This window comes from Nerophis lumbriciformis, linkage group LG29 (genome assembly GCF_033978685.3).
Source record: "Nerophis lumbriciformis linkage group LG29, RoL_Nlum_v2.1, whole genome shotgun sequence".
Lineage (NCBI taxonomy): Eukaryota > Metazoa > Chordata > Actinopteri > Syngnathiformes > Syngnathidae > Nerophis > Nerophis lumbriciformis.
In genome coordinates, this window is record NC_084576.2 from 23,860,001 (window position 1) to 23,872,500 (window position 12,500).

General features: G+C 38.9%; 1 protein-coding gene across 2 annotated transcripts in view; it reads right to left on the reverse strand.

Moving 5' to 3' along the window:
• Positions 1–12,500, reverse strand: part of aass (aminoadipate-semialdehyde synthase) — a 49,226-nt gene that overhangs the window by 1,078 nt on the left and 35,648 nt on the right. For both annotated transcript variants that reach the window (XM_061924695.1, XM_061924694.1), the window contains exons 16-21: positions 12,498–12,500; positions 10,121–10,229; positions 8,433–8,573; positions 8,196–8,363; positions 7,960–8,055; positions 7,722–7,837 (exon numbers count right to left, since the gene is read on the reverse strand). The exon at positions 12,498–12,500 is cut by the window's right edge and continues 108 nt beyond it. In XM_061924695.1, the coding sequence (XP_061780679.1) occupies positions 7,722–7,837; positions 7,960–8,055; positions 8,196–8,363; positions 8,433–8,573; positions 10,121–10,229; positions 12,498–12,500 (633 nt within the window). The remainder of the gene's footprint in view (positions 1–7,721; positions 7,838–7,959; positions 8,056–8,195; positions 8,364–8,432; positions 8,574–10,120; positions 10,230–12,497) is intronic.

Genomic DNA, 12,500 nt, shown 5'->3' on the forward strand with positions numbered 1-12,500 from the left:
TGTTTGTAATTAATGTGTCCAGAAACAGATGTTTCTGGAATCGCAGTCATGGGGAAGGCAAAATAATTGTCAAAGGATCTGCGAGAAAAGGCAATTGAACTGTATAAAACAGGAAAGGGGTATAAAAAGATATCCAAGGAATTGAGAATGCCAATCAGCAGTGTTCAAACGCTGATTAAGAAGTGGAAAATGAGGGATTCAGGTAGACCAGCAAGGATTTCAGCCACAACTGCCAGGAAAATTGTTCAAGATGCAAAGAAAAATCCACAAATAACTTCGGCTGAAATACAGGACTCTCTGAAAAAATGTGGTGTGGCTGTTTCAAGATGCACAATAAGGAGGTACTTGAAGAAAAATGGGCTGCATGGTCGAGTCGCCAAAAAGTTCAATTTTGGTCTCTTTAATTCCAAATTACTTTGTTCCAGAAGTTTTGAGGCTTGTCTCTGTGCTGTTTGGCGTAATGTAAGCGGGATACTTTGTGACATTTGCGCAGAAATGGCTTTTTTCTGGCAACTTGACCATGCAGCCCATTTTTCTTCAAGTGCCTCCTTATTGTGCATCTTGAAACAGCCACACCACAATTTTTCAGAGAGTCCTGTATTTCAGCTGAAGTTATTTGTGGATTTTTCTTTGCATTTGTTGTGACTGAAATCCTTGCTGGTCTACCTGAATCCCTCATTTTCCACTTCTTAATCAGCGTTTGAACACTGCTGATTGGCATTCTCAATTCCTTGGATATCTTTTTATACGCCTTTCCTGTTTTATGCAGTTCAATTGCCTTTTCTCGCAGATCCTTTGACAATTATTTTGCCTTCCTTATGACTCAGAATCCAGAAACATCTGTGCAGCACTGGATGAAAGATGCAATGGTCTGTCAGAAGCCCAGAAACTCACTGACCTTTTATACACATTAATTACAAACAAACAGGTCACAGGTGAGGATTGGAACCTTGATTAGCCATTCAAACCTGTTTGTGTCAACTTTTGTGCATGTTATCAGATCAAAGTCACTGGGGTATGTAAACGTTTGATCAGGGTCATTTAGGTACTTTCTTTTGTCATTTTGATTTAAAAAGAGTAAACACAGTTGTTTGCCAATAAATAGCTTCACACAACCATTAAGCATGAGTGGAAGAAAGGTTTTTGTGTTATCATCCATATTCTCTGAAGAATGGCCAATAAATCATAAATTCTCCCAGGGTATGTAAAATTATGAGCACAACTGTATATATATGTAGCGTATTTAGGTGTATGTAGCTATATATATGTAGTGTATCAGTGACGTGCATATGAACCCTAAAGAGTATCTTATTCACCATTTGATTGGCAGCAGTTAACGGGTTATGTTTAAAAGCTCATACCAGCATTCTTCCCTGCTTGGCACTCAGCATCAAGGGTTGGAATTGGGGGTTAAATCACTAAAAATTATTCCCGGGCGCGGCGCCGCTGCTGCCCACTGCTCCCCTCACCTCCCAGGGGGTGAACAAGGGGATGGGTCAAATGCAGAGGACAAATTTCACCACACCTAGTGTGTGTGTGACAATCATTGCTACTTTAACTTTACACATAAACTGTAGCACACAAAAAAGCACATTTAATAAAAAAAAAACGTTATTATGGTCTTACCTTTACTTATAAATGAAGTCCATGCGCCACTCCTTCTGAACAAAAGCATCGATAACTTGTTTATAGAAGTCTTCCTTATCTTTCTTCAGTTTTAAAAGTCTCTCTGTCTCGATGGATATCTTCCTTTTAATTATTACCTCCTGCTTCGATTGAAAGTCCAGTTTAGAAAACTGTTTTTATTTTAGATATGTAATCCTCCATGTTAAAAGTCCAGGCGAGAGGAAAAAATAAACGATCGCTGCTAACTGTTGCCGCTTGTTGTCACTTATTCTGCAGTCGAGTAGTCGCAAGAATGATCGCTGGGATCACTAGCGCCCTCTACCACTAGGAGGCGGGATTACTGCGAGCCTCACACAGTGCGTCTTCGCAGCCGTTTTATTATTGCTCAGCACAAGAAATACGTTACACACATACAGTTGTTGACAAAATACACTGTACATTATATACCTCAGCTAACTAAACTATGGAAATGTATAATATAATTCATATAGCAATACGGTCTCACTGCACAGCAGGCCAGCAGTTAGCCGAGTCATTGCGCAATCCATGGTGAGGCTCAACTGGCTGCTGACTCACCGCAAGTCTCTTCTCAGTATTTGAACGGCAAATGTGAAAATTCAGCGATTTTGAATAAAAATAATCTAAAACCGGTGAAGTTAAATGGAAAATAACTTTATAGTATAATCACTGGATACATATAACAATTGGAAAATAACTTTATAGTATAATCACTAGATACATATAACAATTAAATTTTTTTTTTTTCTTTTTACATTTTTTTTCTTTCCATGTTGACACGTGAGGCCCCGCTTCACCTGCCTCCCCTGACTGCACGTCACTGTAGTGCATGTAGGTGTATGTAGCTATATATACTGTATGTAGTGTATGTAGCTATATATATGTAGTGTATGTAGGTGTATGTAGCTATATATATGTAGTGTATGTAGGTGTATGTAGCTATATATACTGTATGTAGTGTATGTAGCTATATATATATGTAGTGTATGTAGCTATATATATATGTAGTGTATGTAGGTGTATGTAGCTATATGTATGTAGTGTATGTAGCTATATATATATGTAGTGTATGTAGGTGTATGTAGCTATATATATGTAGTGTATGTAGGTGTATGTAGCTATATATATGTAGTGTATGTAGCTATAAATATGTAGTGTATGTACGGTATGTGTATGTAGCTATATATATGTAGTGTATGTAGCTATATATGTAGTGTATGTAGCTATATATATGTAGTGTATGTACCGGTAGGTGTATGTAGCTATATATATGTAGTGTATGTACTGTAGGTGTATGTAGCTGTATATATATATATATATATATATATGTAGTGCATGTAGGTGTATGTAGCTATATATATGTAGTGTACGTAGGTGTATGTAGCTATATATATGTAGTGTATGTAGCTATATATATATGTAGTGTATGTACTGTAGGTGTATGTAGCTGTATATATATATATATATATATATATATATATATATATATATATATATATATATATATATATGTAGTGCATGTAGGTGTATGTAGCTATATATATGTAGTGTACGTAGGTGTATGTAGCTATATATATGTAGTGTATGTAGCTATATATATATGTAGTGTATGTAGCTATATATATGTAGTGTATGTAGCTATATATATATATAGTGCATGTAGGTGTATGTAGCTCTATATATATATATATATATATATATATATATATGTAGTGTATGCAGGTGTATGTAGCCATATATATATATATATATATATATATGTAGTGTATGTAGCTATATATGTAGTGTATGTAGGTGTATGTAGCTATATATATATATATATATATATATATATATATATGTAGTGTATGTAGGTGAATGTAGCTATATATGTAGTGTATGTAGCTATATATATGTAGTGTGTGTAGGTGTATGTAGCTATATATATATATATATATATATATATATATATATATATATATATATATATATATATATATATATATATATGTAGTGTATGTAGGTGTATGTAGCTATATATATATATATATATATATATGTAGTGTATGTAGGTGTATGTACCGTATTTTCCGCACTATAAGGCGCACCTAAAAACCACAAATTTTCTCAAAAGCTGACAGTGCGCCTTATAACCCGGTGCGCTTTATATATGGATAAATATTAAGATTCATTTTCATAAAGTTTGGGTCTCGCAACTTCGGTAAACAGCCGCCATCTTTTTTCCCGGTAGAACAGGAAGCGCTTCTTCTTCTACGCAAGCAACCGCCAAGGTAAGCACCCGCCCCCATAGAACAGGAAGCGCTTCTTCTTCTACTGTAAGCAACCACCCGCCCGCGTAGAAGAAGAAAAAGCGCGCGGATATTACGTTTCATTTCCTTTGTGTGTTTACATCTGTAAAGACCACAAAATGGCTCCTACTAAGCGACAGGTATCCGGTTCATGAAAAGACGCAATCTCTCCATCCGCACACGGATTACTATTTCACAGCAACTGATATTCCTGTGAACCGCACTGTGGATACAACGGGAGCACGTACGGTGAATATTCGCACCACAGGGAATGAGAAGTCAACCTTCACTGTGGTTCTAGCTTGCCATGCTAATGGCCAGAAACTTCCACCCATGGTGATATTCAAAAGGAAGACCTTGCCAAAAGAGACCTTTCCAGCCGGCGTCATCATAAAAGCTAACTCGAAGGGATGGATGAAGAAAAGATGAGCGAGTGGTTAATGTAAGTTTAAGTTTACGCGAAGAGGCCGGGTGGCTTTTTTCACGCAGCTCTGTCCATGTTGATATACGATTCCATGCGCGCCCACATCACGCTGGTTTTAATATATTATTAAAGTTTGACTGACCTATCTGACTGTTTTTTTGACATTCCTTTAGCGCAGTTAGATGCGGCTTACAACACGGGGCGGCTTATAGGTGGACAAAGTTTTGAAATATGCCGTTCATTGAAGGCGCGGCTTATAACCCAGGGAGCCTTATGGTGCGGAAAATACGGTAGCTACATATATATGTAGTGTATGTAGGTGTATGTAGCTATATATGTAGCAGAGGTGTGGACTCCAGTCACATGACTTGGACTCGAGTCAGACTCGAGTCATGAATTTGATGACTTTAGACTCGACTTGACAAAATGTAAAAAGACTTGCAACTCGACTTAGACTTTAACATCAATGACTTGTGACTTCACTTGGACTTGAGCCTTTTGAATTGACATAACTTGACATGACTTGCTACTTTCCCCAAAACCCAAAGATGAAAAAGTTATTCGGGAGCGCTCCGTATTTTTCATTGTGTTCTTGTCTATCAGTGTTGCGTGTGTCAGCTGGTGTGCTGTCAGTACAACAGCCAATCAAATTAGATCTACTTTGTTTTCATCACACAGCATTCATCCAATCAAATTGCAGGACAACCAACGAAGAAGACATGTCCAAACCACACGCCAGTGAACAAAAAATGATACCTAAAATAATTTTGTTTGGGTATAAAAATTACGAGGTGGTCAACACAAAACGGTTTGCAGTATGCAACACATGCGGTTCGAAAATTACTGATGGAGAGGCAACTACTTCCAACTTCGTCCGGCATTTGAAGTTGCACAAAGAACGGTAAGTTTTGAATGTAAGATAACGTTTATTGGCTAAGTAACGTGACTTTTATTTGCTGTGTAGTTAAATCAGTGAGGCTGTAAACTCACTGCTAACGTTATAACGTTATTGCAAACACGGGAATCTGTTGCAGTTCACTACTTTATTCATACTTTTTGTTCAGTGATTTTTTTTAAGCAGGGTTACGTTAGTCAATATATCACACGTAACGTTAGACGGCGGTCAGCAGCACCACGTATTTTAGCCACCTAAAAAAAGACAAAAATAGTAAAATAAAGGTCAGTTAAAATGTATACTATATTATGAATATGTGTACCGTTTTAGCTAGCTTTCTGACATACTGTTGGTTGTTTACCTCAGTGGTCCCCAACCACCGGGCCACGGCCCGGTACTGGTCCGTGGATCGATTGGTATCGGGCCGCACAAGAATTTTTTTTTATTTTTTTATTTTTTTTTAATTAAATCAACATAAAAAACACAAGATACACTTACAAGTAGTGCACCAACCCAAAACAACTCTCTCCCCCCTTTTGTTCTGGGCATTGAACATGAAGACTCTTCCTTCACTGTTCCGAGTGGCCATGAGAGTCTTGGCAGTGCCTGCCTCCAGTGCTCCAGTGGAGCGAGTTTTCAGCCATGGTGGCATCATACTACGCCCCCATCGTGCACAAATGACTGACAGACTCTTGGCTAATTTGGTCTTTTGCAAATGCAATGCAGCATAGGGCCCTGACATATAAAAAGTACAACTTTTTTGTTATGTTCACATATATGTCATGTTTTTTCAATGTTAACACTTTTGTACAAATAAGTACATTTGCACTTTATTTTTCAATGTGTTTGTTCTGTAAAGGAATGAGTTAATGTTTAAAATGACTGGTTAATAGTGCTATTATAAAGTTCAATGTCAGCACAATTTTCTTTCCTGCAATTTAAAATGCACTTGTTTTAATAAATAAATACAGCGTTTGAAAAGCATACACAATCTGTGTTAATATATTAGTCTGTGGTTAAAAGGACTTGAAAGGACTCGAAACTCAAAATGCAGGACTTAGGACTTGACTTGAGACTTTCCAGTCTTGATTTTGGACTTGACTCGGGGCTTGCCTGTCTTGACTCGGGACTTGACTCGGACTTGAGGGCAAAGACTTGAGACTTACTTGTGACTTGCAAAACAATGACTTGGTCCCACCTCTGATATGTAGTGTATGTAGCTATATATATGTAGTGTGTGTAGGTGTATGTAGCTATATATATATATATATATATATATATATATATATATGTAGTGTATGTAGGTGTATGTAGGTGTATGTAGCTATATACTGTATATGTAGTGTATGTAGCTATATATATGTAGTGTATGTAGCTATATATGTAGTGTATGTAGCTATATGTACCGTATTTTCCGCACTATTAGCCGCACCTAAAAACCACAAATTTACTCAAAAGCTGACAGTGCGGCTTTTAACCCGGTGCGCTTTATATATGGATTAATATTACGATTCATTTTCATAAAGTTTCGATCTCGCAACTTCGGTAAACAGCCGCCATCTTTTTTCCCGGTAGAACAGGAAGCGCTTCTTCTTCTACGCAAGCAACCGCCAAGGTAAGCACCCGCCCCCATAGAACAGGAAGCGCTTCTTCTTCTACTGTAAGCAACCACCCGCCCGCGTAGAAGAAGAAAAAGCGCGCGGATATACCGTACGTTTCATTTCCTTTGTGTGTTTACATCTGTAAAGACCACAAAATGGCTCCTACTAAGCGTCAGGGATCCGGTTCATGAAAAGACGCAATCTCTCCATCCGCACACGGATTACTATTTCACAGCAACTGATATTCTTGTGAACCGCACTGTGGATACAACGGGAGCACGTACGGTGAATATTCGCACCACAGGGAATGAGAAGTCATCCTTCACTGTGGTTCTAGCTTGCCATGCTAATGGCCAGAAACTTCCACCCATGGTGATATTCAAAAGGAAGACCTTGCCAAAAGAGACCTTTCCAGCCGGCGTCATCATAAAAGCTAACTCGAAGGGATGGATGAAGAAAAGATGAGCGAGTGGTTAAGGTAAGTTTAAGTTTACGCGAAGAGGCCGGGTGGCTTTTTTCACGCAGCTCTGTCCATGTTGATATACGTATGTTTGTGATTGCACATTTGCGTACATTTTGGGAGTGAACAGAGTTGTTAGAACGCTGGTTTTTAATATATTATTAAAGTTTGACTGACCTATCTGACTGTTTTTTTGACATTCCTTTAGCGCAGTTAGATGCGGCTTACAACACCGGGCGGCTTATAGGTGGACAAAGTTTTGAAATATGCCGTTCATTGAAGGCGCGGCTTTTAACCCAGGGCGCCTTATGGTGCGAAAAATACGGTATATGTAGCGTATGTAGGTGTATGTAGCTAAGTTAAGTTGGATAAAGTTAGCTTTTTAATTTTGTCACACGTGCAGGCTCACCATTTCAGACAGTCCATTTTGTCTTGGTCATGGCCCACGCGGTCCACCACCGCCGCCTCAAATGCATCATGGGAGATGGTGGGGTCCAACGACAACACGTGACACAGCAATCCTTTCTGTGGACGCCAGGACAAGCACGAAGACGTGACGTTTAAGGACGGCTCGACGAGCGATGAGATTGACTTTGAAGTCTACAGTGAGGTTAAAGACGATCATGTGACAACGGGACGGAGGTTACCCATGTGACCGGAGGGGCGGAGCTCTGCAGCAGGGGACAAGGATCACTGTTGATCAAACCCAACTTGACAAAACCACTCATGGCTCTGGAGAAACCCTGCATGAGACCAACATCATTCATTATGTGTGTGTGTGTGTGTATGTGTGTGTGTGTGTGTGTGTGTGTGTGTGTGTGTGTGTGTGTGTGTGTGTGTGTGTGTGTGTGTGTGTGTGTGTGTGTGTGTGTGACCAACACACCTCATAGCGTAGCGTTCCTCTGAGCAGCGTGTGCACATTCTGGATGCCGTACAGAGCTGCGCATTTGGTGCTGTCCCGATTGGGGTAACCTTCAAAGTTGAATCCAGGAAAGAAATCCATTGGCGTGGCGGCGTCCATCAGAGCGCCCCCTTGTGGGATGCTCACAAGCTGAAGGGGACACAAGTGCTGCTGAGCTGCAACTCACAACTAAGTGTTGCCAACGTTTAGCGTGCGCACCTTGCTGTCCCGCAAGAAGAGGGCGGGGTTGACGGTGGCGAGGAGAACTCCGTAAGGACTCCAGCTGAACTTGTAGCGAAGAGGATTGTCTGAACACTCGGGGGCGGGAAGTCCTCCGCAGAAGGAAGTGTACGACTCCACCTGTGGCACCACAACACAACACATTTACTGACACGCTAACTTAAACAAAAATAAACAAAAGGTGAGTGCCTCTAAGAAAAGGCATTGAAGCTTAGGGAAGGCTATGCTGAACGAAACTAAAACTGAACTGGCTACAAAGTAAACAAAAACAGAATGCTGGAAGACCGCAAAGACTTACTGTGGAGCAAAGACGGCGTCCACAATGTACACCCGAACATGACATGACAATCTACGATGTCCCCACAAAGAAGGGTAAAAACAACTGAAATATTCTTGATTGCTAAAACAAAGTAGATGCGGGAAATATCGCTCAAAAGAAGACATGAAACTGCTACAGTAAAATACCAAAAAAAGAGAAAAAGCCACCAAAATAGGAGCGCAAGACAAGAACTAAAACACTACACACAGGAAGACATCAAAAAACTCAAAATAAGTCAGGGTGTGATGTGACAGGTGGTGACAGTACACCTACTTTGAGACAAGAGCTATAGTGATGCATGCTTGGTTATGGTTTAAAGTCATATCCTACAATTGCGACAACGACTTTTTACTGTCAACTGAGTTTAATTTTTTAATGACTTCTGCCGAGGGATGTGTCTCCGGATTTTTGTCAACGCAGAAAATGTGCCTTGGCTCAAAAAAGGTTGAAAAACACTGCCTTAAACAAATGGAATTAGCTAAAATGCTAGCATGAACCGTTAGCATGCTAACACTAGCATAATAACATAGGAAACAATAATTCTAAGATGACGTCAAGTATCAAAGTTTAAACAAATAAAATTAGCCGAGATGCTAGCATTAACGTTAGCATGCTAACATAAGAAAAGTTATCATGCTTCTAAGATGGCGTTAAGTATCAAAATCCAAGATGTTTACGTTTAAACAAATACATTTAGCTAACCATGACAACAAAGGAAAAGTTACCATACTTCCACGATGGCTTTAAGCATCAAAATCCGTGATTTTTAGGTTCAAACGAAAAATTCAAACAAATACATTTTGCTAAAATGCTGTGTTAGCATGCTAACATCAGCATGATAACATAGGAAAAGTGACCATACTTCTAAGATGGCGGCAAGTATCAAAATCCAATATTTTAAAGTTAAAAACGTTAAAATATTTTTTCATTTTCATAATAAATGGAAGAAAAAAAAATGAAAAAGAAAAAAAATCTAATTAGCTGAGATGCTAACATAAGAAAAGTTACCATGCTTCTATGATGGTGTTAAGTATCAAAATCTAAGATTTTAAAGTTTAAACAAATACAATTAGCTAATCACGATAACATAGGAAAAATTACCATACTTCTATGATGGCTTTAAGCATCAAAAGCCATGATTTTTAGGTTCAAACGAAAAATTCAAACAAATACATTTTCCTAAAATGCTGGCATAAAATGTTAGCATGCTAACATTAGCATGATAACAGGAAAAGTTACCACTCTTCTAAGATGCATCGAATATCGATTTTTTTTTTAAAGTTAAAATGTCAAAAATGTGTTCAAAAACTAGAATACAACTTTAGCATTCTAACATTAACATACTCACCGTGCAGCCGTCAGCTTTAGCTTGGTCGATACATTCCATGGCTAACATGTGATCAATACCTGGATCTAGACCCATCTCGTTGACAATGGTGATGCCCGCCTCCACCGCCCTGACACACACAAACACCACAAAATCCAACACTACACAAAACTGACAGCTTGCTACTGTATTCAATTCTCAGGGAATTCAATCGAGGCCCCACTGCAGAGCTTCTCAAATAGTGAGGCGGGGGGGCGTGAGAAAACAATACACAAGTATACATAAGTATATGATAAGGTGTCGGGGGGCGTGAGAAAATAATGCACAAGTATATGATTAGGTGTCGGAGGGTGTTAGAAAACAATACACAAGTATACATAAGTATATAATAAGGTGTCAGGGGGCGTGAGAAAACAATACACCAGTATACGATAAGATGTCAGGGGGCGTGAGAAAACAATATACATTTATACATAAGTATATGATAAGGTGTTGGGGGCGTGAGAAAATAATACACAAGTATAAATAAGGATATGATAGTGTGTCAGAGCCGTGAGAAAACAATACACCAGTATACATAAGTATATGATAAGGTGTCGGGGGGCATGAGATAATACACAAGTATACATAAGTATATGATAAGGTGTTTGGGGGCGTGAGGAAATAATACACAAGTATAAATAAGGATATGTTAGGTGTCAGGGGGGCGTGAGAAAACAATACACCAGTATACATAATTATATGATAATATGTCAGGGGGGCGTGAGAAAACAATATACATTTATACATAAGTATATGATAAGGTGTCGGGGGGAGGTGAGATAATACACAAGTATACGTAAGTATATGATAAGGTGTCAGGGGCGTGAGATAATACACAATTATATGATAAGGTGTCGGGGGCGTTAGATAATACACAAGTATATGATAAGGTGTCGGGGGCGTGAGATAATACACAAGTGTACATAAGTATATGATAAGGTGTCGGGGGCGTGAGAAAACAATATAAAAGTATACATAAGTATATTGTAAGGTGTCAGGGGGTCGTGAGAAAACAATGGACAAGTATACATAAGGATATGATAAGGTGTTGGGGGCGTGAGAAAACAATACACAAGTATACATACACATACGATAAGGTGTCAGGGGGCGTGAGATAATACACAAGTATACATAAGTATATGACAAGGTGTCGGGGGGCGTGAGAAAATACACAAATATAATTATATGATAAGGTGTCGGGGACGTGAGGAAACAATACACAAGTATACATACACATACGATAAGGTGTCAGGGGACGTGAGATAATACACAAGTATACATAAGTATATGACAAGGTGTCGGGGGCGTGAGAAAATACACAAATATAATTATATGATAAGGTGTCGGGGACGTGAGAACACAATATACATTTATACATACGTATATGATAAGGTGTCGGGGGCGTGAGATAATACACAAGTATACATAAATATATGATTAAGTGTCGGGGGGAGATTATTTACAAGTATATGATAAGGTGTCGGGGGGCGTGAGAAAATACACAAGTATACATTAGTATATGATAAGGTGTCGGGGGCGTGAGATAATACACAAGTATGCATAAGTATATTGTACGGTGTCGGGGGGTCGTGAGAAAACAATGGACAAGTATACATAAGTATATGATAAGGTGTCGGGGGGAGTGAGAAAACAATATACATTTATATATAAGTTTATGATATAGTGTCAGGGGGTATGAGAAAACAATACATAAGTATATAGTAAGGTGTCGGGGGGCATGAGAAAACAATACACATGTATACATAAGTATATGGTAAGGTGTCGGGGGGCATGAGAAAACAATACACAAGTATACACAAGTACATGGTAAGGTGTCGGGGGGGACGTGAGAAAACAATACACAAGTATACATAAGTATATGGTAAGGTGTCTGGGGGCATGAGAAAACAATACACAAGTATACATAAGTATATGGTAAGGTGTCTGGGGGGGCATGAGAAAACAATACACAAGTATATGGTAAGGTGTCGGGGGGCGTGAGAAAACAATACACAAGTATACATAAGTATATGGTAAGGTGTGGGGGGGGGCGTGAGAAAATAATACACAAGTATACATAAGTATATGAAAGTTGTCGGGGGGGCGTGAGAAAACAATACACAAGTATACATAAGTATATGGTAAGGTGTTGGGGGGGCATGAGAAAACAATGGACATGTCTTCTGCTCGGTGACATGTACCAGCTACTCAAAGAGAATATGATCAGGTTTTCAATTGAATTTCAATTAAAGCGGGGTGTGAAAAACTGTGTCCCCTAGGGGGCGCCTGAGAACCAATCATTGATTAGCACTGCTCTACTGTTTTACATGTACTAAGTTTTTTGCAAACGTGTCACCTG